The following is a 26,148-nucleotide window of genomic DNA, read 5'->3' as shown; positions in this document are numbered from 1 at the left end:
AATGTCTACACCAGGGTCAAGATGGAGAAGGATCAGGCCCTTCGTGCATGCATATATTGGAATATTTTTTTTTTTAAAGGATTGGGAAATCAAATGTCTAATTATTTACTTATATCATGAATTATTTCAGAGGGTTTTGGCATGTCTTAATATTATGTCAGTTTAAATACTGAATTCTATTAATCAAAGGAAGCTCTCTGGCACAGATATTTATTTCTAAGCCATCCTAGACTGGTTCTAGAACCACAGTATTCTCTGCCATGTTACATTTAAATATCACCAGGATTTCCCTTGCTAGACAGAGAATTTATAAAGTATCCAATTAGGTAAAGCCAAGATTTTTTCTTTTCTTTTTTTTAAAGGAACTTAAAGTGAGGCTCTCAAATACAAAAACACCTCTCATTTTCAAAAGTGCAGAGAGTCTTACAGATCCGATTCATCTCAATGATCTCACTTTACTAGTCTCTAAAAAATGGAATATATCTGAATTTTCTGGTATGTAATCACCTGCAAGCAGGAAGAAAAACTTTGCTGTATATAATTATCAGAGGGCTAAAACTAGAGATGGGGCTACACTGAATATTTTAGGCCCAGATTTAAGAAACGTAACTCTGATCTCAACAGGAGCTCAACACTTTCGAAAATCAGGCAGGTGTCTCAATAAGTGAAGCCTAACTTCAGGCTATTTTTGAAATCTTGCTAGAAGATTCTCAAAAAGAGGGCCTGATTCTCTTCACGTTCACGAGTTTTACATTGACTTCAGTGGAGTCACTCCTGACTCACACTGATGTGAGAAGAGAATCAAATCCAGAATGAGATAGATGCCTGGAATGGAGTCTTCCAATGTGCACATTAAAATGCATAACTGTGGAACTTGATTCTCATTCACTTATACTGTTTTACACCAGTGCAACTCCCTTCACTTTAATAAGAGTTACTCCTGACCTACACTGGTGTAAGGAGAACAGACATGTTTCTACAAAAAGCTACTCTAGAATGATGCAGTTTAAAGTGATTCATGTAGGATTAAATGCCAATTTCCCTGCTCCTCTGCACAGTGAAGTCTCCATTCACCACACAATATCGCATTCTGCAAAATCATAAAAATGGTTACACTGACAACCCACTAAGTGGGTGGCACAAAATAAAAGCTGAGGTGAGACTTTCCAAAGAGCTGCTTCAGCCTTGGTTTAATTGTCCTTCCAATTGAGTCAACTGGAGTTTAATCATTGTCGCCAGTGTGGGAGCAGAGTTAGGCGAGCACTGAGCACTTTTGAAAATTCAACCCTACTATTGTTTTTTTAAAAGAATTATTATTAAATCAACTCCAGGCAAAATAAAATCTAATTTTGGAACAATTTACTGGGTTGTGGACAGTGAGCCAAACTCTACTGTCAGTTATACCAGTGTAAATCCATGGTAACATATTTGAGGTCAGTGGAGTTATTCCAGATTTATTCCAGTGGAATTTAAAAGATAAGAAGGATGGTTTAGAGGGTAGACCACTTGGGAAGTCACTAAATTTACCCCATGCCTCAGTTTCCCAACTGTAAAATGGAAATAATACTTCTGAACCTCGTAGGGTTATTGGGAAGATAAAAATCCATTAATGATTTCAAGATGCTCAGATATTATTGGCGATGAAGGCTATATAACTACATAGATAGAAAAACTTGGCCTAGTGATTTCACAGAGGGAATTTTGGACTGATTTTTTTGTGTCTTTTCCTATATCTGCAAAATAAGCCATGCTGTACAATGAAAAGTATTTCTGATAATTTATTACCCACCTATGTTAGTCTTTAAAGGGGAAACTTGTCAAGGTTGGTCCACAAAAAAATTGACTTTCAGTATCTTAAATAATAAACTTATTCACTATCTCCTGTTGAAAATGTTATGGTGATGGTGGCTGAGGAACCCAGGGCTGCAACAGGAAATTATTTGATTTAGCAAACTAGTAGTATGCTCTAGATTTAACTAGAGATGGGCCTGAACCAAAAAATCCTGGATTAGAATACTCAGATTTTTGAGGGACTTGAAATCTGATCCAGATTCCTATTTTTAGCTTCTCCCTATCTCTTTAGCAACTTGAACCAAAACTCCAAAGCTGGACCATGAACTTTGGGGTGTGAAATCCAGTTCTGCATATATATAAATTGAGGCCCATCTCTAGTTTTAACAAAAGGTTGGAGAGTTTTCCTTCTTCATTGAATGGGCTAAATCCTGGTTCCATTCAAGTCAATGGCAAAACTCTGATTGTCTTTATGGGGCCACGATATTACCTCCAAAATCCAGATCTATCCCTTTTTTATAGAAAAGTATTATAGTGAGCTGCCTAAGAAATCCAAACCCGCTTTCTACAAAGAGATTTCTTGTAAACTTCACGATATGGCTACACAAAAGAATAAATTAGAGTTCAGAATGTATGGAAATAAAAATGCACAATAAACTAAGTCAAATGTTTTGACCTACCAACCTTGACAGTGCCCTTTTAACAAATGTAAATCACAGTAGCATACTATACATTATTATGATAAAACAAGTGGATGCAAATTAGTGTCTAATATTTCTCACTAAAGAAAAAGATAAACATTTGTTAGACTTTATGGGCCAGACAGTCTTCTCTCCATAAAGCTGGTGTAAAACTAGAATAACCCTTCTGAAGTCACCTTGATAGACATATGTGAATACCAAGGAACTCTAAGAGAGATCAAAATATCTGGCTATATCCCATGAGAACTACGGCACTGTACTAAAACCGGATCATATGCATAGGGTAAGCTGCCACCATTAGAAATAATCGGCCAAATCCTTCCCTGGCTTCTCAATCTATGGAGAATATACATTTTGTGTAATGCATTCTCTGCCACAGGGTTCTCAACAGCAAAGAGCAGCATTTCACAGCGAAGGCCAGGGCAAAGCACTGACAAGTGTTATTTGCTGCTTCTCTGAGCAGGAGCAATATGCATATCCACCATGTGTCCACTGGCACTTCCTGTAGATGGCAGCATATGGGCTAGTTGGCTCCCTAATTCATGCCCCCTTGTGCATCAGCAGAGAATATAATTGAACCCTTAGAGTTTAAAAATGTGATCTTAAAGTTGTAATGCTAATGAGTCATTATTAGAAGTAATGAGCCAGATCCTCAGTTGCGTTGGGACAGCTTTGTGTCACCACTTTCCCAGCACAAAGCTATCCTAAACCTGGCTTACCTGCTCCTGGGAGTGTCACCCCAGTGTAGGGGGGAATCTTCGGGTGATATAGGTACCATAGCTCAGCTCATCCTATGCTCCCTCTCTTCCTGGCTGTCAGCTCAGGGCATGTTGCTAGGGGGAAAGGGGTGTAGCCAGTGTGTCCCTATGCCCCAGTGATCTCTGGCTACCATTAACAGCACCTTAGGGCCACTGGCAGCTGGTGCAACTTCGAGGAGCCATATGGCTCCTCTAAATTGTGCTGGGGGATGGGGGGAGGGGGAGAGAATCAGACCTATTCAGATTAGTTGAGGATCAGGAGAGCACAAAGGTGGCTGAAAGCAAACGGCCACTTTTTCACCTCCATCCTGAGCTACTCTAAGCGGTCCTCAGACACAGTTTCGCATATGGGCCAACATTTTAAATTAATATGAGGAATGATGGTTGCCTCAGAAACAACATTTACAATCATGAAAATGAGGAAGAATAGCTCAGAAAATGAGTAACAGATAAAAGCCAGATTAAATTAGACATTAAATACAATAGGGATTTCAAATATATAGCTATATTCCATAGGAAAAAGCTACATTAAAATAACATTATTAAGGTTGCAAGTTCAAACACCAAGGCCTTGTCTACATTACAAAATTTAATTGACCTAAGTTAGGTTGACATACAGCTACCACAGCAATTATTGCAGTGGTTCATGTCTTCTGTTGGTGGTGCAGGTCCTCGCCAGGAGCACTTTCAACAACTTAACTATGTGGGGCACTGACAACTGGAAAACCCCTCCCCCCAGAGGCTGACAGCCAACAGGTAATGTAAGTAATCCAGTGTCTACACAGACACTATGTTGCCCTAACTACATCGATCTAAGTGCTATGCCTCTTGCAGAGGTGGAGTAATTAGGTCAGTATACACGTACACTGTGTACATATACACATACACCGCTGGGAGCAAAGTTGTAGTGTAGATGCTTACAGAGATAGGTCATGTAAGCTGCCTTACATTGATCTAACTCTAGTGTAGACCAAGCTTTAGAATTCAGCTTGCTTCTGCAACCTTAATTCTGCCTGGTAACTGTATGTCCCCCCAACATTCATTTTGTTCTCTTTTGTGATACCCTTCCCTGGGGACAAGGAGCTTCTGGAAGACAAAGAAGTGTCTTATGGAAGAAATAGTATCTGATTCTATACAAAGATTGTATCATAATACACACACGAGGTACGGGTAAGGGAGTGCAGAATCAAATGTATGTGACCAACACTAATTCTGGCATTTCCTAACTTTTTTGAGTGCTTGCTTTTGCAACCTTAATAACATTATTTTAATGTTTAATACATATGTGTGATGAATATCTAAACCAGATCTGATTTGTACACATTTTTGAGCTCTTTCAAGCTACTCAGAATTGAACTGAGAGTGACCTCAAAAATGTATGTTACAAGGATAGTTTAAAGCTTAACACTCTAAAGTGGCTTTAGAATTTAAGCTATTTTAAGGAGTTAGCCAGCTTACCCTCTTAAGCCACATTAACATCTTTGTGTGCCTTATTAGACGGATTTATATTTACAACCTGATCAGATTTTGAACCTAGTATTTAGTATCCAACAATTTAAAAAATATTAGGATAATTACATCCCTATCTATTACCAAATGTGGCTGAAGTGTATGTTATTGCCAAGACACCATGTAATTTTCAATAAGCTAGATCTACATTTTGTAGCCTGGGTGCTGGGAGTTTCTGTAACAGCTGGTGCAGCACATTGGCAATTTGTGGCAGCTTCAGATAAACTAAAAAAAAAAGAAAAAGAGTTTTATATTGAATACAATGTGCAATGAATAAAGCTAGGAGTACAGCATGGCTTTTTTTACTAATATTGATATTAAATTTATTTTATTCTGCCCCAAATTTTCAACGTTCTGCAGATTTTTGTATTGACAGTACCTAACTGCACCACAACACTCTCAGGGGAAGCTGGAGGGTCCTGGAAGGCGTGGGAGAAGGTTTTGATTTGTAGAGTAAACATATTGGGTTGCATGTTTGAAAGTACTCGTGCACTGGCCTAAGTCTGCTCTCAGTGAAGTCGTTAAAGGTGGGTGCAGGTAAAGTTGTCTATATAGTTAAGGTTGCCCGACACTTTTCATTATAGGACTGTGACCCAGGAACCTGTTGGTGCCAACTGGCAGACGGCACAGAGTGCATAAAGTTTTATAGGGGGTCCCTGGGGTCAGATATATGCATATAATTCACTAAATGATGACATGTCATGTCTTTACTGAGAGCCAGTAGCCCACTGGTCATCATAATCATGGCAACATGTATGTGCAGATAATATTTAAGGAGTTACGTGCCTGTACTGCAAATTATGTTCTTAAAGCAGGTAACCAAGAGGTGACATGTCTCAGACAGGTTCTTTTCAAGCAAGAGGTACCAGATACTCATCTCTCTGTCTGGTCATGTGCGTATTGGGCATTGTATGTCTCACAATGGATATTTGTTTGCATACTGACCCAAATGGTAATCAAGAGATTGCAAAATCTTCCAGAAAGGAAATTTACAGGAAGAAATAAACAACAGGTGTGGACCTTGTTTACAAACAAAGACAATGGATTGTTGGGGTATATCTGGAGGTGCAGAGGTACATCCTGGATCCTTCGCAGAGGAGGCAAACTAAGGAACAGTCTGAATGGGAAAAGAGGATGAATGGATTGTGCTCAATAGAGCACATTTCTCTCCAGACCTTGGCAATGAACCCAAGATTCCTGAATTTCAACATTCCTCTGATGTCAGCAAATATCTGTGAAACTCACTGGCAAAGTGTGTGTCTGATGCCACTCTGGTGGGCGGTCCTAAGAGGATGACCACCTACTATTGCTATCAGTTACTCCTTTAGTTCAAATGGCAGAGGTCTGTGTGGTGGATCTAAAGCAGGGGTGGGCAAACTTTTTGGCCTGAGGGCCACATCGGGTTTCCAGAATTGTCTGGAGGGCCAGTTAGGGGAGGCGTGTCTCCCCAAACAGCCAGGCGTGGCCTGGCCCCTGTCTCCTATCTGACCCCCCCGCTTCTTGCCCCCTTACGGTACCTCTGGGACTCCTACCCCATCTACCACCCTCTGCTCCCTGTCCCCTGAGCACCCCCTGACTCCCCACCCTGACTGCCCCTTGCTGCCCCATCCAACCCCGCTCTCATTCCTGACTTGCTCCCCGGGACCCCTGCCCCATCCAACTACCCTGTTCCCTGGCCTCTGATCGCCCCGGCCCCTATCCACACCCCCTCCCCCGACCACCCCCCCAACTACCCTGCCCTCTATCCAACATCTCCTGCTCCCTGCCCCGTTAGCGCGCTGCCTGGAGCGCCGGGGGCTGGCGGCACTACAGCCATGCTGCCCAGAGCGCTGGGTCAGGCCTTGGCTCTGCAACTGCGCTGCCCGGCCGCCCAGAGCGTTGCACTAGTGGTGCAGTGCACTGAGGTTGCGGGGGAGGGGGAACAGCAGGGGAGGGGCCGGGGACTAGCCTCCTGGGCCAGGAGCTCAGGGGCCAGACAGGAGGGTCCCGCGGGCCGGATGTGGCCCGTGGGCCGTAGTTTGCCAACCTCTGATCTAAAGGGTCAAGCTGCTGATGACCTGTACAGTGGCAAGTATGATTCCACATGATGGATTTTTTGTTCTTTCGGTCACCATATTTTAAAACCTAGGGCATTACATTTTAAAAAACCTATACTGAAAGTGTGTTTAGGTTGCAAAGTCAAACATTCAGAAATGAGGAAATGCCAGATTTAAGGTTGCTCATGTAACTTAAATTGAGCCTCTTGTGTCTATGTATTATGATATTTTAATTACATAATCACATACTTATTTTCCCACAGGACCCTGCCCCATTCCATGCACAGGCGGGATCCACTCAGGTGATGAATTCAGGTTGTGCAGTGATGGCTGTGGTTTGTAGAACTCCTGCCTCGTTTGTTGCAGAAGCCGGTAAGTGTGTAATGAGTAGGCAGGGGACTGCAGAAAGAGAAAGGAAGGTCTCATGACTAAGGAAGTTGAATGCCACGCTGAAGAACTGGATTCTATCCCTGCCTCTGCGACAGAGTTCCTATATGATGTTTGGCAAGTCATTACCAAACTTTTCACAGATGGTCACTACTTATGTGTTCCTAATTTTCTGGGTGCCCAACTTGAGAAACATGAGGCTGAGCACTTACAGATGCAAATTAAGTAATTGGGAACTGTACTTGGAACATATTAAGTGCTACAAAGTACCAAGTACTCTAAATCCAGGCCCTGCATGTCTCAAATTGGGCATGCAAAACTGGTGGACACTTTTGACATTACTCTCTGGGTCTCAGATTCCCAACTGTAAAACGGAGCTATAATATCACTTTACCACAGAGGTGTGGTGGAGATAAATTCATTAATGTTTGTGAAGCACTCAGATATCACAATGATAAATGACGCAGAAAAGCCCATGAAGAAATGAATAATTCTGTCTTCAGAGCAGGGTTTGTATAATGTGCAGGTCCACACATTGAACTGTGAGGATAAAACAAATTACTCAGTGAGCACCAACCATCTTATGCACTGAATGAGGCAGGAGTTCTGTGGAAAAAAAATCTCTTTGATGGTGTAATTAAAAACTGTATCATAATGCATACACACAAGGGGCTAAATTAGGATGGCATGGGCATTTCCTAAATTTTGAATGCTTGACTTCTCAACCTCAACATTCCTTTAATATAATTTGCATATAATTTGCACACACACACACACACACACACACACACACACAACTTGACTTGAAGCAGATTTAGGCTAATATAGATTGCTTGCAAAAATGCCATCCAATATGCTTATCCAATTCACCCAGTGTGGGGGAAATCACCTCTTGTTCTACTGCCTCTGTGCCATCCACTCCCAGTTAGCCCTAATATTAAAGGGAAGGTCAGCAGCAGGAAGGGATGTGGCATGTTCTGGTAATCCCTGATCAGCATAAATGGCCTTTAGGGGACTAATATAAGCCAGAATTCTTTAGAGCAACCCCGAGGCTGCTCTAATCTATGATGGTGCCAGAGCTAATGTAGGATGACCAAGGTGCAAATCTCTCTTTTGCAGCTCCTTGACTCAGCTGCACTTAGTGCTGAAAAAGGTGCAGCTCAGGATTCAGCCAATTCATTCAAATGATTGCAATGATGAAACTGTTACAAATATTAACATTTAAATCCTCATTACATTTCAGTATTGGACTTTCATAGAGATAAATGAGCCAGCTCATTCCTCCCAGAGTTACTGTTTCAGGTTGTCTCACTACTCATACAGATATCACTGTATTGGTTTGTGCTCAGTTTACACTCAGAAGGGCTAGAAGTAAAAAGTTATTGTAGGATTCTGAGCACATTTCTGCAGCAAATGGGGATGAGGATTCTGCAACAAATTCTGTGGCTGTGGAAGACTCAGGGCCCCTGGTTAGGGATCTAAAAAATTCACTATAACTCAGACTACATTTTGAACTCTGCAGGGTACTGAATAAATTCAGGTCTTTTGTTCATCTGAATTGTGATGTGCCTAGTAATATGAAACTGGTAGAGGCCCCAATTCTCCTATCACCATCTTCCACCGATGAAGGCTCAAATATTCCACTAGGAACATACAGATATGTGCATACAGGTAATACAAGCATAATTATTAAGTAAAGTTAATCTCCATCTTAAATTCTGATTGCACACAGTCAGCTAACAAAATGTTCACTTTTAAAACACATTTAAAACTCTACTAGAACACTAATTTTTTTTTTACTGTGTGCTCTTATTTTTCCTTAAAATATTGATAAAATGTGCATTAATCTGTGGCACTTCTCAGTGACATTCAAAGATAATCTTTTTCTTTACACTCAGAAAAATACCGCTTATTGCATTTAACCAAGGGAGGGCGCATGAAGAAAGAGGTTAAGGTGGAGCAAAGATCATGGCAAAAATATCACCCTTAAGGGGAAACCAGATGGCCCTTTTTGGCATTTTATTCCATAAAGCATTAAAGAAATGTAACAGCAATTCTTTGTCCCTTGATCCCTTCCAAAACTTCTAGTTAGGGAGGCAAGTTAAGGTATTAGTGCCTAATTGAAGGCCAACTAGAGTCAATAGAAAGACTTCCACTGACTTCAGCAGGCTGTGGATAAGGCTCTTATAAAAGGATCAATTGTCTTACCCTGTATGGAAAATCCTATGCTCCCAATTGCACTGGGTGACATGCTTGTGTTCCATCATCTAAAATATGGTATTCAAGAATGTCATGTATGATATGGCCATGTGCCTTCCTAGTAATGCCAAAGGCAGTAGTCCATGTCAATGCAACCAATACTACTGAAAACCTGTCTTTTAAATATGAAAAGTAGGTGCACTTCATTTTATGGCTCTAATGCTCAATGCCACTTCAAGAGAACATGACTGTCTTGTAAGATAGAATCCTAATGATATGCATTCATTTATAGTGGATGTTTTTGCTTTCTAAATACAGTTTGGATTAAGTGCCTCTTCCCCTGCCCATCCCCTTTCCCTGCCCTCTCCCCTCAAAAACAAAACATCTTCTCCCACCTTCCCATTTCCTCTGTTCAAGACGAGAAATGGTGTTGAACTGTAAATTTCAAAGTTGGATCTGAATTGCCCCAGTATTTATTCAGGGGAGTTCAGGTTGAAGGTTTGACATTAGACCAATCTCTTTTGAGGCTGTACTCCTAAAAAAACTTTTCACCCTCCCCCAAATAAGTACTTCACAAAAAGAACACACTTTAATGGTCTTGATAGAGTCTGAATCACCTCTGGCCAAAGCCTAGCTGATTTCTTTATCTCTGGAAAATAATAGCAATGTGGAAAATAAGACATGTTGGGGCATTTGATATTTAGTCTCCATCTACCTACATTTGCAGTCCTTCTGGTTTTTGGCAAGCTCAAAGCCAGGCCTACATTCACAGGCAACCCCACCTTTGGGCGTCTCCCGGCAGATATGTGCACACCCGTGATCTTTGTTCATACAGTTCATACCCTCTGTAAAGAGAGAAAGAGAGAGAGAAAGAGAGAGAGAAAAAACACAAGTACTGAAAAAAATCCCATTGCAGATTAACTCTAATCAATTTCACAGGTCCATTGTTCCATTGTCAGCGTAATTTTTATCTTCCATCTGGAGAGTGTCCCATTAGGCAAATGAATGCTAAAGCAATAAGGGTTTAAAATCAACATATGAGCACCATAAATTACAAAACAAGCATCCACTGGGATCCATTACACCTACACTTGTCAGACTTATACATCACATTAATGTGGTTATTTTTGTGACTATATAATTTAAAGTTTTTAGTGACAGATTACATGAGTAGGTAAAGAAGCTGCACAGAATTTAAAAAGAAATTAGAACTATCAGAGCCCACTGGAATTTGTATCCTTGCAGCCATATGTATTTTGAACATTTAATAGAATGTAGTGAGTATTGAAACACTTAATCATTTTTGTTCCTTTCCAAGTTTATAACATTAAATGATCTACTTTTCAAGAATCTTTCATATACTGTAAAAGCTCAAAGAAAAGAGAATACAGTTTTGCAATAAAATGGAGAGGCTGTGAAATTTACACCACAGACTGAAGTTGTGTGCGTTTACACCTATATAAATTCATGCACACCATAGAAGGCCTAGAAGGGGAAGACCTAGTAGAATAGCTCCTTTGGGATGGAGGCAGGGTACCAGGGACCAGAGCCAGTGGAGAGCCATAAGAGGTGCTGCAGGACCCTGTACTTCTTGTGGATTCCTGGGGCCAGATCCTAATTTTTCACCACATGATGAGGGTTGCAAACCCTGCTTCCCAATGGAAGAATGCAGAAGAAATTCAGAAAGGTCAATCCCATGGAGTTTCCTGGCTCAAAGGTGGTTATCTGAACTGAATGACTAAAGCCACTGCCTTTTTTTTTCTTTTTGGTAAAAAGTTTTACAATTAGAGACCCAGGTTTTTGGGTTTTTTGGTCTGTCAAGGTTTCTGAAATTCTCAGAGAGCTATTTTTCAAGTGGTGAATCCACTAAGGATTATGTTTAGGCATTTTATATTTAGTTTTATGCATGGATATTTCTCTCTGTTTTTTATATACTATAAATCTCCTTTCATTCTCTTTCTTTGCCAGAAATGTAGTCATTCTCCAGCAAGCCCACTATTTCATCCTCTCTCTGTGTATAACATATAATGGCATACCAACCATCCTATGATGCTTAAGAGCCAGGGGACACTATGGATCAGCTTTCTTTTTATCATCCTAAGGTGCAAGCATGGGATTTTCAAAAGTCCCTATAGGTGATTTAGACTTTCAACAGGACTTGTGCTTCTAAGGGCTTATCTTCACTTTGCAGTTAACTCGAGTCCCATCCACACACCAATATCCTTAACCTGCGTGTGCTGATGCTTTTAAATCAAGGTGACCAGTGTTTCAGGGGACACCAGCTAAACCTCAAGTGGGCACAACCTGTCAGCTGCTCACACAATCACTCTAGTGTGGATCTAAGCTACCACCACTCAAGTGCTGCTAGTCCTCCAATACCTTCACACAGTTCCCCCCCACAAGCAGAAAGGACAGACAAGTTCTCCCATGTCCTTTAAAGCCACAAATGTTGTCACCTTTATGATTCTAAAACCTTGCTAAAATACAAAATAACTTTTAGTGGAACATGCATACCGCTGGAGAGTATAATGTATGTTGTACTGTACTGTAATTACATATAGTCACATGCAAACAGAAAGTGAATAAAACATCATAAAGGAATGGTTGTTTTTCTGAATGAGCAGATATAAAAAAACCTGGGAATGGCCTTGATGAAGTGTTTGAGGCAATTTAAAATCTCTTTCCCCCACACTTCCCCAACAAAGGATTTCAGACACAATGTGTCTGACAAACTGCATTCCTACACACTACCCTCTGGTCAGAAAAGGATCTAGGAAAGATAACACATGCCTGATTGAATCACTTTGCTAAGGAAATGAGGAGGAATTAGACAGATGACAGTAGATATTTAATAGCACAGAAGCCTAATGAAGCAAGTGATTATCAGTATTTGCTCTAAGTTACTGAATATCTGCCATTCTTAAAAATCACATTGGGAAGAGCTGAATTGTATATTGCTGGGAATGTACAGGAAAATCTAAGATTAGGATTAATTGCAATTTGTGAACAAAGTGAGATTCAAGGGAGAATTTTATCCAAGAATTAGTGTATATTACTAGAGCATTCAAGGTATTATATTCACTGCATACCAGTAGTTTGTGAACCATTGGAGATATATGAAGCATTTGCTGGGTTTTTGCCGAGTTGATTGTTCACACGGTGCTGGCTCTTTTAGTTTAGGTAGCTAAATCATATTGAACAAAGCTAAAAATACACTAAATACTTTCCTAAAATTAGTTTATCAGTTAGTTGCCACTGGGATGTGTGATTGCAAATAGCAGTGGAGATTGTCCAGGCAATTGATTCATGAGTTACTCTCTTCACTAAGATCTGGTCCAAGCTGTGGAAAAGGTTTGAACTAAAAATATATTAATCACTTTCAAAATATTATGTTTCCATACAGAAAGTGAATGATATGTGCCATGAACGGGAGATAAGTCGGCCCATATGGCCATCTCTCTATTACGTTGTGATGGACAACAAAGGTTGAGATCCCCACCACAGGAACTATATTTTTGTGTTGGATTTAAAGTTTAGCAGCCACCTGACCTGCAGAGTTTATTTGTATTTAAGGGCCAGATTGGGAGAGGTTCTGGCTCACTGCACAAGGACATGGAAGAAGCCCCCCGCACCTTAGAGAGCTCCTTAAGGGCTTTTGGGAGCAGACGCATTGTTTGCTCTGACTTCCCTTGACAACCAGGGAACAGGTTGCCCAAAATAGGAGGAGGAGGAGGAGGAGCAGCGAGAAGGTGAGGCCTTGATTCCAGCCACTCCTCTGCACTGGCCTGTATGAATCCTAATGGATGGAGTGAATTGCTCCGCCCCACACACAAAGAGCAGCACTGGCAGAAATCGTGCTGAGCTGCTCTGCACCACCTCCTACATCAAGCTGTAGAACAGCTGCCACAATCTAGCCCTAAGACTTTAGTTTAGGAGACAGAAAGAAACAGGAAAATAGTCATTAAGGAGCAAATCATGATCCCAATGAAGTCAAACGGGAGTTTGCCATTGAATTTAATAAGGCCAAGATTTTATCCTTAATCATCGTAGGCCAAACTGAAGTCAGTGGAAGTGCACTAGCATAAATGAGATCACAGTATGGTCTGATGTGTTGCTCCTTCCTACAACTGAAAAATATATTGTAGAAACGTGGAAGGAATAGAGATAGGAAATACCAAGTTAATCCTTCTAGTCCATTTTCCAGCCAATGCAGGATTATACCTACAGTAGTTTTTCTCCAGTCCAGTTTTAAATATCAAAAACAACCAATGGAGCTTTCACTGCTTCCCAACACATTTGCAGGCTTTGTGCCTTTTCCTTGCTTGTATGCAACTTCTCCACTCTGGTTTTGATCATGAAGAGCTGCTTCTTGTTGCTTTTGTTGATTTTTGCAGTGATTTGTGTGTACCAGCTTCCAGAATTTATGAGATCACAGGTCAACTGAAAGGTCACAGTTCACAAGTCAAGTGAAAGACTAAATGCAGATGAAAGAGAATAGTCTGCACACCAAAAGGGCTTCACTTTATTCTCCTATCACTAAAAGGTCCCAGTACTGGAAGGTTCTAGACTTTTCCCTGTCACCTGTAAAATAAAACAATACCTTATTTTCACGTGTGTGTCTTTATTCAATATAGCTGTTAAATAACTCTACCTGCTGTCTGCCTACAAAATGTATGACATGGTCATTATTTTTCCTGTAAAAGAAAGAAACACCTTTTAGTACAGTGATATACTGCATTAATAAGTAAAATCAACTACATGTGTCCTTCTTCTGAAATTTATATACATAAGGTAAATTCAGAAAAGTAACGAGACACGACCATGACCGATGATGGCTTCTACAAATTTAAACAAGAATTTCAGGGCAAATGTGCTGCTGGTAATGAGAACAGTATCTCCCAATCAACATTTCTGATTCTAGGAATTTCCAGTACTCCAGGTAAGTGTGTACTTAGCGGACTGGAACATAAATGTGGAGTCTGTGCTTTTTGGCAATGTTGGTGGGTAGCAGAATTGTGCTTTTGGTGGATAAAAATGTTGTAATTTAATTTTAAATGTATCTGTTATTAGTATTTTAATCCTGACCTGAGACACCATCACTACTGCACTTCTAGATTTTCCCTGACTTTCAATCATGTCCCTTTGTTTCTATACAGTGGTAGAGGTTGTGATATGAGCTAAAACCTACACAGACACTACCATACTCATTTATGTCTCTGAGATAGAAAAGATTTGGATTTGAGCCTAGAAGTGAGAGGCTAGTGCAGAGGTGAGCAAACTATGGCCCGTGGCCCACATCCGGCCCAGGGGACCGTCCTAACTGGCCCCTGAGCTCCCGGCCGGGGACCCCGGCCCCTCCCCTGCAGCCACGCCGCCATGTGGACGGTGCTCTGGCCTGCCTCTCCTGTTGGGCAGTGCAGCGGCGTGGCTGGCTCCGGCATGGTAAAGGGGCGGGGAGTGTGGGGGTGGGGGGGAGGGTTGGATAAGGGGCAGGGGATCCCGAGGGGCAGTCAGGGGACAGGGAGCAGGGGGAGTAGGATAGGGGGTAGGGTCCCGGGGTGGGGGGCGGTTGGGGCGGGGGTGTGGATAGGAGTCGTGGCTGTCAGGGGACGGGGGTGGGGGGTGGGATTGGATAGGAGGTGGGGTCCTGGGGGTGGGAGTCCTGGGAGGGGGCAGTCAGGGGTCAAGGAGGGGGTGGAGGGGTTGGATGGGTTGGCGGTTCTGAGGGAGGGGGAAAGTGGGAGGGGGTGGATAGGGGGCAGGGGCCAGGCTGTTTGGGGAGGCACAGCCTTTCCTACCCGGCCCTCCATACAGTTGCACAACCCCCATGTGGCCCTCAGGCCAAAAAGTTTGCCCACCCCTGGGCTAGTGTGTTAATCCACACTGCCATTTAGGGCATGTCTACACAACAATTCAACATCTGCGGCTGGCCCAGGTCAGCTGGGATCACAGGGCTCTGGCTTTGGCACTGTAAAATTGTTGTGCCGATGTTCGGGCTCAGCTGGAGCCTGAGTTCTGGGACCCCATAAGGAGGGAGGGTCCCAGAGCCTGGGCTACAGCGCAAGCCCAAACATCTACCCGATCCTACTGACCAGGGCCAGCTGCGGCCCACACTGCAGGCCTCTTATTCCTCTGTAGGCGCACCCTTAGTTATCACAGATCTCTTAACAGCACTATTGCACCAAATGTAAGGCTGATACAATGATCTTTCCATTGTACTACCCCACAAAAATATTGTTAGGTCACTGGCCTTGAAAATGATTAAACCACTCACTGTGACACTCATGTACTGGTCAACTTTTATTTTCATTCACACTCCCTCTTCTTCTTCCTTGCCACTTCCCTACTATGGTCAATGACTTATTTAGCCTTCTTCCAAAATTTGTGATTGCACACCAGGATGTCATGCAGATTGGTCTCTCTGAGGTCCCCTGGTGCAACAAGGTCTTTGGCCTCTCCCTTGTGATCTTCCATCCACAATCAGTGCAAGAGCATCCTACCAGTATAGCTCTTTGGATATGCCTGCATGAATGTTGCCTTCCTGTCATCACCTTATTAAAGGAGTTCTGCAATGGTTTCACTTCATATTTCATCCTGTATATTCTCACTTGTCTGTCTGCTAACTCCATGGTTTCACCTACTCAGTTATTTTTTGTATGCTGCTTTTCCTTATTCCTAGATAAATCATTCCGATTCAAACACTGACAACTGCATTTTAAAATTCTGCCATAAGAAAGACTGCATAGAATATTGACTATAATGCAGTATCCTGTTCCATGGTAAAGTAGACTATCAGGGCCAATGGGCTTGCATGGAACTGTTGGAATTGAATAATCTGAGCCTCTTTCTCTTTTTATCTAATTAACTTTAGTACCAAGAAAGACAAAAAACTCAATCATGCATTATATTAAAGTTACGTCCATAAATAGCTGTTACAAACAAGTTACATACATGAGTAGTATGTGTTATAGGAGGTTATAAGCACATCAATACAAGATCTTGAAGACGGGGATAAAACAGGATTATAAGCAAAATCACTGGCTTTGTAACTTTGGACTTTGTAACAATCTATAGCAATTGACTAACCATGTATTAAAATAACTATTAATAATTTATTAACCATTAGAAGCTACTTATAAATGTATCCTTAATATAAAGTATAACCAAAACCATCATGGCACTAATGCTGGTTGACATTTTATTTTGTTGTATTTATTTATTTATTTTGCTACTTGTTTCCCAGTTATGCCATTTCATGTTGGTAATGACCTCAGTCTGGGCAGGGGATCCATGTGTGGCTGGCTTTGAAACGGTTACTAATGATAATTAGTAGATTTAGAAGATTGCTGAAAAAAAAGTTACCCAGTTTTGGCTTTCTGGTTAGGATCAAGTATTTTGTATTGGTTTAATACCAGATACTTCATGGCCCTGATAGCAACTAGGGGCCAGATCCTCACTAGGCACCTGAAGCCAAGTTTTAGGCACCACTGCAATCCACAAAATCCCTGCTTGGCTGACGCCAAAGCTATAGGTGCCTAAACTCACTAACAGCACCCAAAGTTTTGCTGTAAAATTTCCCTAGGTGCCTAAGTTCCTGCCTCTGGGTATGCACACCAGTGCCCCAGGCCAGTGTCCCACTCCTATGTCCTGCCTATGCGTCAGCTTTCACATCAGCTGAAGACAAGTGCCTCTCTGTCTATCTTAACTGTGGGGCCTGATATGGTATGGTGCTGAGAACATGCCTAACTCAACACAAAATGGCCAGGTAGATTGGGGGCCTCCCTTATAACCTTTAGCTCAGCAGTTAAAGCACTCAGCCAGGAGGTGGGAGACCCCAGTTCAATTTCCTGCTTTGCCTGATGAGAAGGGATCTTCAATTGTTCAAGTGAATGCTGTAGCCACTGGACTCTGGGATATTCTGATGTGGATACCCTGAATCTTTCCTGTTGAAGCCATTCCACTTTAATTAAATAGCAATTGGGCCAGAGACTGAGTGAGAATCATGCTATAGTCCAGTGGGTGGGGCACTCACCTGAGAGGACGGAAACTCCTCTTTTCAAATCCCTTTTTCATATCAGGCAGCAAGGGAAATTGAACTGGATCTCATATCCTGGATGAGGAACCCTAATCACTGGGCTAAAGGAGATAAGGGAGGCAGCCTCCTCCATTTTGTGTGGGTAAGCAGGCACCTAAGCCGTTCTCACAAGGAACAGCTTAAGCGCCTAAGCTGCCTGATTCTAGGAGAGGGGGGGTCCTGGCTGTGAATTGCTAGCAGAAACAGGTGCCTCCCCGCAGCCCAGATTTAGACACCAAACTTCACAAAGGGGTGGGGTTTAGGACACACACCTCTTGTCAGCATCTCTGACTGGCTAGTTTAAGCAGTGAGCTGCCCTAGTGAGCTGGCTTTTGTGGATCTCATTCTCAGGCACTTGTCTCTTCCCATTCATTGTGTAGATAGCATTAGTGCATAACTCATGCTTTTGTGGATTCCAGTAATTTTCAAGGTACCTAAAAGTTAGGTGTCCCTTTGTGTATCCAGACCTAGATATTTATTTCATCTATGACCTCTGTGACCTATTAGGTTTTTACTCTTATATTCCTAAATATTAGATGGTGTCCAAAACAAAAACATTTCTAAAAAGCTTGTCATTCTTGGTTAGTTTTCCAGTGAGGAGTACCAGAAGAAGGGTAGGTAGGGGGAAGGGGAGATTGAGGGTGCTGCGGGGGAGGTCTACACATATCATGAACACTGTGAAAGAATTTAATAAAGTTCCTTGGGTTCCTGGAGTTGGGGGAACAAATCAAATCAATCCAGGAACACTGACTAGTGAGTATTTTTCAAGAAAGCTTGTCATGCAGACTCCTATATCATGAATGAAAATATGCTTACATGAGCATAAACAAGCAGAACAAGTAATTGAATATACAAAATACACAGCTGCAGGTCCAAAATGATTAATGGAATATGGATCTGTTTATTCATGTTGTGAATTTAATTGCTTTTTTGGGGGGAACCCAACTGACCATCCACCTGTTTGACACACTCAACTCAAGAACCTATTATTGAAAATTTGTGCTTAATATTTTCAACCTGAAAATGATGCCCTGAAACAAAACCAACAACTAACCAAACAACAAAATGTCAAAAGACCTATGGTGAAATCCTGTCCCTACTAAAGTTGATGGCAAAACTCTCATAGATTTCAATGGGGCCTGCATTTCATCCCTAATATTTGAGCCATGTAATTTGTTCAGCTCTCCTGGACCCTTCCTTCCCATTTATAAGGGCTTGATTCTGATTGGTGAAGAGCATCTGCAAATCCCATTGTGATCAATGGGATACTTGGGTGTGCTCATCACAAACCAGGATCAGGCCCTGTGTGAGGAAACAAAGGAACACATGGTTTGTTTGTTTGGCAGAAAAGAACAAAGGAGGAATCTAGTTGATTACGCAGGGCCAGCTGACTTCCATTTGATGATCATGACATGATGGGTAATACATCAGGCATAATGCAGCCATTTATGAACAGATAAATAGAACTAAATGAGAAATGTTGTGTCAGTATACTAAGAACTATTTAACTATTTCATGCTCTAATATTTTCTTGCATTGTTAGTCAAATCAGTGGGTTCTTTTTCCTTCAAGATTCTCTGAATAAGTTGATTTGTTCCATCTAAAGCTTTTAAAAAAGCTCTACTTGGTTCAGTCAATATATCTACTCAGGGTATGTCTACACTACCCGCTGGATCGGCGGGCAGTGATCGATCCAGTGGGGATCGATTTATCGCATCCAGTCTAGATGCGAAAAATCGACCCCCGAGCACTCTCCCAGCGACTCCTGTACTCCAGCTCCACGAGAGGCGCAGGCGGAGTTGATGGGTGAGCGGCAGCAGTCGACTCACCGCAGTGAAGACACCACGGTAAGTCAATCTAAGTACGTCAACTTCAGCTATGTTATTCACACAGCTGAAGTTGCGTAACTTAGATCAATTCCCCCCGCAGTGTAGACCAAAGCTCAGTTGCAAGGTTTAAAAAAATTATAGAGCAAATGGACTTAAGGAAATACAATCCATCATCACAAAGTAGTATAAATCCTGGACATCATAAAGGAAAAAAATGGCTTGCACATTACAAAACAAACACGTACAAGTTTGTTTAGCAATTACATGTTTAGAAATAAAACATGCTTAGGGTTATCTTCTTCAGCAAACAAGATTGTGGTCTTATGCTTGACAGGATGCTCCTGATCTGAGTGGCAGCCAGAAAAACCACATCTGTCAGCAAGCCATGAAGACAGGTTCTGTCTCAAGATTTAAAAATAGGCATGTGTCAAAAAATACAACTTCATCTTGTCAGCACAAAAGGCAAAGATTTTCAATTCTGCAAAGGTACTGTAGCTGGGGGTGGGGGGAGGGTAAAATAAAATGCAATTTTAAGGATCTTAGAATGATAAGCGTGACTGAGCAAATCCCATTCCGCAGAAAAACAGGTCGGGAAAGGAAACAGGTTCATATCCTCCCACATAAATGAAGGCAACCCCCTTGGGGATCAAGGCCACAGGTTAGCAATGTCTGACTGCACAGGTTCCAATTCAAGCCAATTCAGCAGTGACTGTTATCACCAGGTGATGGCTGTTGGCAATCTCAGACCAGTTCTCACACCACAATACTGCTAGGAGTTGGTGCCAACTGACACCCTTATCAGTAGTCTTAGTAGAGAGATCTAGTACTGAATTACCCTCTCACACATAGATGTAGTCCATCCAGAGGCAAATTTACCACGGTAGTGCCGGGAAGCTAGGACTGCTGCTGCCAACACTATACCTATTCTGTGAATAAATAGCTGAGTCTCTGGGGCTGCCTATTTGGCACCTTCCAGGAGCGCTAGGCTCACATAAAGAGATTTAAAATAAAATATGAAAACAAACCCCAGAGCGGCTGGCTGACTTACGCTACTCTTGTTTAATCTTTAGATTGCAACTTGGTGACCACTCCTTACATGTGATAGCAAGGAGACAAAATGTTTCGCAGGTTATGCACTGTGGGGATTCATTGCTATGTTACTCCACACAAAGGAGGGCTGTAAAGAGAAGCGTCCCAGGATGGGAGAGAAGAAGGACTGTGGGAGAGGTCTGGGGGAGGAATCCAGTTTCTATGTTTGAAAATTTCCCACCCAACTCCTTCCTGATGCGCTGGAGGAGCTGAAGCACCAATGCCTTGGAACATGGTCATGTGGCTCCCTACAGTCCTGTTGCCTTGGCTTCTCAGTACACAAAGCCACAGCACCGTTGGGAGCCATTCGAACTCCAATTGCTGGATGACGCACAGTATTCACAACAAGGCCCAAGGTGCCTCAGGATGGGTTCCAAAATCAGGGGTTACTTTTGAAAATTTTATCCTTTGGGTCTAATATCTCAGGCACCTTTGGAAATAGAAAAAGGAGTATCTCTTACTAGGGACCTGGGAACCCTGCCTGCTCTCTCTTTTTCAAAGGTCTTCTGTACTTATTTCTTATCCTGGAAGACTGCGACATATCAGACATAGAGGAGTTTGGAAAATAGCTTTTTTCTTCCAGTAGGGAAAATTTCACCATTCCATCAAAAAATCATCTCCACCCCCTAAAATGAATCATTTTTAGTTTTCCAATGAAAAAAATGAATTATTTTTTAAGGAAAGTAGACAGTGGCCACAAACATTTTCATTTAGTTGAAATCCCAATTTTCTGTTAAAAAAAAAGTTTGAAAGGAGAAATTTCAACCAGCCCTAATAAAACTTTAAATCATGACAATCTGATTTGTTTAACAAAAAGGGGAGAGAGATTTTTTTTTTAAAGAAGAGAGTTCTGTGTTATAATTTCTCTCTCCCTCTGAGGCCTGTAGAGCTGGAGTCATGAGACTAAGGCAGCCTTGCTTTGCAGGCAGAGAAATGTGAAAAATAATTCCAATAAAATATTTTAAACCTCAAATATTTCTGGAATAGTTTTTCAGTAAGATAGGTTACACACCCAAAATACATGATACTGCGGTGTGGTATAAATGTTTTAACAGCACTTGCTTGGGATGACCTCCATAACTTATCCCGAACTCACGCCAGTAAAACTTTTATGCCACCTGTCATCATGTAAAAATATATAGTGTGTCTGTGCATAATCAGCACCTTTGAAAACAGGGCTACTTAGTTAGGATCCTTACTCTCAGTCTTGCTTATTTGAATAAGCTGTGAGGCAAATATTTTTTGCAATACAACAGGTTAAAGGAGATTTCTTATTTTAGTTCTTGTTTAGCTTTAACTGACACTGGTTATCACTAATGGAGCCACAAGGGACAGCTGTGGATTGGGAGTGTGCATTTCTCTGTAAATTATTAATGGAAGAGCTATCTTAGCAATATCTGTGTTGCACCGAGAACTTACTCATAATGCATGTCTACTTCTGTAGACAAGAAAACTTCTCCCAGGGCTTTGACTTGCAGATATTCCCTACTAAGGCGTTACATTACCCAAGTCAAACAGTCTCCTATGACCGTACAAATCTATTCCTCAAAAAACTGACTTTAGTGATGTTGTTTCTATGAGATTATTTTTGTATAATAAACAAATACCAAAAGACATTTCTAAGTACTTTGTGTTGATGGCTGGTGAAAGTTTAATAGATGCCAGAGATTTTTTCCAAGTTTCCTTTTACATCAACAGCATGAAAAGACATGCCACAAGACACATACATCCTAAGACTAAATTATAGAGAATGTGGATAAGTAACTTACAAATGTGGTGTTGCTTTAGAAAACACCAAGGCTATCCATTGTCCTATGGGTAATGTAGAGCAGAGGCCAAATCGAACCAACTTCTTCCCCCGCAAACTCAAGGGGCTGAAATGGGACCAAGATCTAAGCTTAAACCAGCCTTTAGCCTTGTTTTTTGCAAAACAAACCCCTGACTGCTCAGCTCAAGAAAACCAGCCTTAATTTTGCCTAATTTACAAACCCATGCACAGGCAGCCAGTATCTGGCTGGTGATGGGGATTGGGAGGACAATTCAGTGGCAAGGAAGGAAGGAAGTTGTCCCTTTTAGAAATCTTTCTTGGTCAATAGGTTATCTGTCTCAACCAAAACAAGAGTCACTTTAGCTTTGGTAGCTGAGATACTTCATGGCTTTACAAAGAAGCAAAGGAACTAGTGTCCCATAAATCAGACTTCTTTTTTCTCATGCTCCATTTTGTATCTGCAGTGCCACTCATTTTAATCTGCTTTTGTAATGCCAGATATTTTTGGCGATGGGGAAGGGGAATCTCTTCCTCACCAGGGAAGCAAGAAGTAAACAGACTGAATCTTGGAATCTTGGACAAAATATACCCCTTTAGAGAAGGCCAGCACAAGGATGAATTTCACTCCTTGAGTTCAAGATTCATGTGAATGATAACAAGGGCAGAGGCATTACACTCTCCAAAGAGAGTGAGTCTAGATCCGGTGGGAACATGGCCAGTCCCTCATTCTTTCCCTGCTGATTGACTGACAGCAGTGGGGGAGGGAGGGGGGGGAAGGTTGGGAGAGAGAGAGGGAAGGGCATGTAGATCCATTGAGAGAAATTTGGGGGCCTAGTACATCATGTTTGCTGGAGCCCCACTCCCTCTCAGTTTTAATACCAGTTACAGACTTTTAGGGGGCGGGGGTGGCTGGGGAGGGCAGCTCAGGATCCTGGTACAATTGTCTCTCTTTCCCTTCCTCTCATCAGCCTGCATGCTGCATCTTCTAAATTTGCATCTCTCCAACACTGCCTCAGCATCATTCTGCCTCTTTCAAGATTTTGGAAGCAGAATGTCCCTAGCAAATGTCACTCAGGCAATGTCCCTTCAACCCCCCAATCTTCCCTCAGCTACAAGAAACGCTCCAACACTGGTATTTATCACTATGGGGAATTGGTGTACATAGCTCTAATATGGGGATGTGCAACCGACCAAAGTACCCCTTACAAATGCAGCAGTTGAAAACTCTTCAAGAATGTTTAAGGTAGGACCCAAGTCTCTTACTCTCCCCATACAGAACATCATAAAGCTGGGTCAGATCCTCAGCTACAGTCAAAGAACACACAGCATAAGTTGTGAATGCATGTGCACACACAGGGCTGCCTCTCCTTTTTTCGGATAGGTGTTCCACCTCTGCTCTGCCCCAAGGCCCCACTCCCACTTCCCCCCTTCTCCCAAGGCCCCACCCTCACTGCATCTCTTCTCATCCCAAGGCCCCACGCTCACTCCGCCTTTTCCCACTCCTGTTCCTGCTCCACCCTCTCCCCCAAGTGCACCCTGCCCTCACTCTTCCTCTTTCTGCCCCCCCAGCACTGCCCGCTGCCAAACAGCTGATTGGTGGGGCCTGCTGAATAGCAGATTGGCAGGTAACTGGTGGGTGCTGATCACCCATTTTTTTCTCCCATGGGTGCTCCGGGGCTGGAGCACCCATAGAGTTGGCACCTCTAGAGCAACAAGAGTGATGTAGTGGTGGGAGTCTGCTATAGACCACCGGACCAGGGGGATGAGGTGGATGAGGCTTTCTTCCGGCAGCTCGCAGAAGCTACTAGATCGCACGCCTTGGTTCTCATGGGTGACTTTAATTTTCCTGATATCTGCTGGGAGAGCAATATAGCGGTGCATAGACAATCCAGGAAGTTTTTGGAAAGCGTAGGGGACAATTTCCTGGTGCAAGTGCTAGAGGAGCCAACTAGGGGGGGAGCTTTTCTTGACCTGCTGCTCACAAACCGGGAAGAATTAGTGGGGGAAGCAAAAGTGGATGGGAATCTGGGAGGCAGTGACCATGAGTTGGTTGAGTTCAGGATCCTGACGCAGGGAAGAAAGGTAAGCAGCAGGATACGGACCCCGGACTTCAGGAAAGCAGACTTCAACTCCCTCAGGGAACAGATGGGTAGGATCCCCTGGGGGACTAACATGAAGGGGAAAGGAGTCCAGGAGAGCTGGCTGTACTTCAAGGAATCCCTGTTGAGGTTACAGGGACAAACCATCCCGATGTGTCGAAAGAATAGTAAATATGGCAGGCGACCAGCTTGGCTTAACGGTGAAATCCTAGCGGATCTTAAACATAAAAAAGAAGCTTACAAGAAGTGGAAGGATGGACATATGACCAGGGAAGAGTATAAAAATATTGCTCGGGCATGTAGGAATGAAATCAGGAGGGCCAAATCGCACCTGGAGCTGCAGCTAGCAAGAGATGTCAAGAGTAACAAGAAGGGTTTCTTCAGGTATGTTGGCAACAAGAAGAAAGCCAAGGAAAGTGTGGGCCCCTTAATGAATGAGGGAGGCAACCTAGTGACAGAGGATGTTGAAAAAGCTAATGTACTCAGTGCTTTTTTGCCTCTGTCTTCACGAACAAGGTCAGCTCCCAGACTGCTGTGCTGGGCATCACAACATGGGGAATAGATGGCCAGCCCTCTGTGGAGAAAGAGGTGGTTAGGGACTATTTAGAAAAGCTGGACGTGCACAAGTCCATGGGGCCGGATGAGTTGCATCCGAGAGTGCTAAAGGAATTGGCGGCTGTGATTGCAGAGCCATTAGCCATTATCTTTGAAAACTCGTGGCAAATGGGGGAAGTCCCGGATGACTGGAAAAAGGCTAATGTAGTGCCAATCTTTAAAAAAGGGAAGAAGGAGGATCCTGGGAACTACAGGCCAGTCAGCCTCACCTCAGTCCCCGGAAAAATCATGGAGCAGGTCCTCAAAGAATCAATCCTGAAGCACTTACATGAGAGGAAAGTGATCAGGAACAGTCAGCATGGATTCACCAAGGGAAGGTCATGCCTGACTAATCTAATCGCCTTCTATGATGAGATTACTGGTTCTGTGGATGAAGGGAAAGCAGTGGATGTATTGTTTCTTGACTTTAGCAAAGCTTTTGACACGGTCTCCCACAGTATTCTTGTCAGCAAGTTGAAGAAGTATGGGCTGGATGAATGCACTAATAAGGTGGGTAGAAAGTTGGCTAGATTGTCAGGCTCAACGGGTAGTGATCAATGGCTCCATGTCTAGTTGGCAGCCGGTGTCAAGTGGAGTGCCCCAGGGGTCGGTCCTGGGGCCGGTTTTGTTCAATATCTTCATAAATGATCTGGAGGATGGTGTGGATTGCACTCTCAGCAAATTTGCGGATGATACTAAACTGGGAGGAGTGGTAGATATGCTGGAGGGCAGGGATAGGATACAGAGGGACCTAGACAAATTGGAGGATTGGGCCAAAAGAAATCTGATGAGGTTCAATGAGGATAAGTGCAGGGTCCTGCACTTAGGACGGAAGAACCCAATGCACAGCTACAGACTAGGGACCGAATGGCTAGGCAGCAGTTCTGCGGAAAAGGACCTAGGGGTGACAGTGGACGAGAAGCTGGATATGAGTCAGCAGTGTGCCCTTGTTGCCAAGAAGGCCAATGGCATTTTGGGATGTATAAGTAGGGGCATAGCGAGCAGATCGAGGGATGTGATCGTCCCCCTCTATTCGACATTGGTGAGGCCTCATCTGGAGTACTGTGTCCAGTTTTGGGCCCCATACTACAAGAAGGATGTGATAAATTGGAGAGAGTCCAGCGAAGGGCAACAAAAATGATTAGGGGTCTGGAACACATGACTTATGAGGAGAGGCTGAGCGAACTGGGATTGTTTAGTCTGCAGAAGAGAAGAATGAGGGGGGATTTGATAGCTGCTTTCAACTACCTGAGAGGTGGTTCCAGAGAGGATGGTTCTAGACTATTCTCAGTGGTAGAAGAGGACAGGACAAAG

General features: G+C 42.7%; 1 protein-coding gene across 10 annotated transcripts in view; it reads right to left on the bottom strand.

The window, feature by feature from the left end:
- The window catches only part of SCUBE1 (signal peptide, CUB domain and EGF like domain containing 1), a 305,663-nt gene that overhangs the window by 136,196 nt on the left and 143,319 nt on the right, over positions 1 to 26,148 (bottom strand). For 7 of the 10 annotated variants that reach the window (XM_048825384.2, XM_048825395.2, XM_048825416.2 and 4 more), the window contains one exon: positions 10,101 to 10,226. The exons of 2 other annotated variants lie outside the window; for them this stretch is intronic. In XM_048825384.2, the coding sequence (XP_048681341.1) occupies positions 10,101 to 10,226 (126 nt within the window). The remainder of the gene's footprint in view (positions 1 to 10,100; positions 10,227 to 26,148) is intronic. One more of the 10 variants, XM_048825406.2, reaches the window with a different exon arrangement.

Source organism: Caretta caretta, chromosome 1 (genome assembly GCF_965140235.1).
Source record: "Caretta caretta isolate rCarCar2 chromosome 1, rCarCar1.hap1, whole genome shotgun sequence".
Taxonomy (NCBI): domain Eukaryota; kingdom Metazoa; phylum Chordata; order Testudines; family Cheloniidae; genus Caretta; species Caretta caretta.
This window is presented reverse-complemented; position numbering and strand designations above follow the sequence as displayed.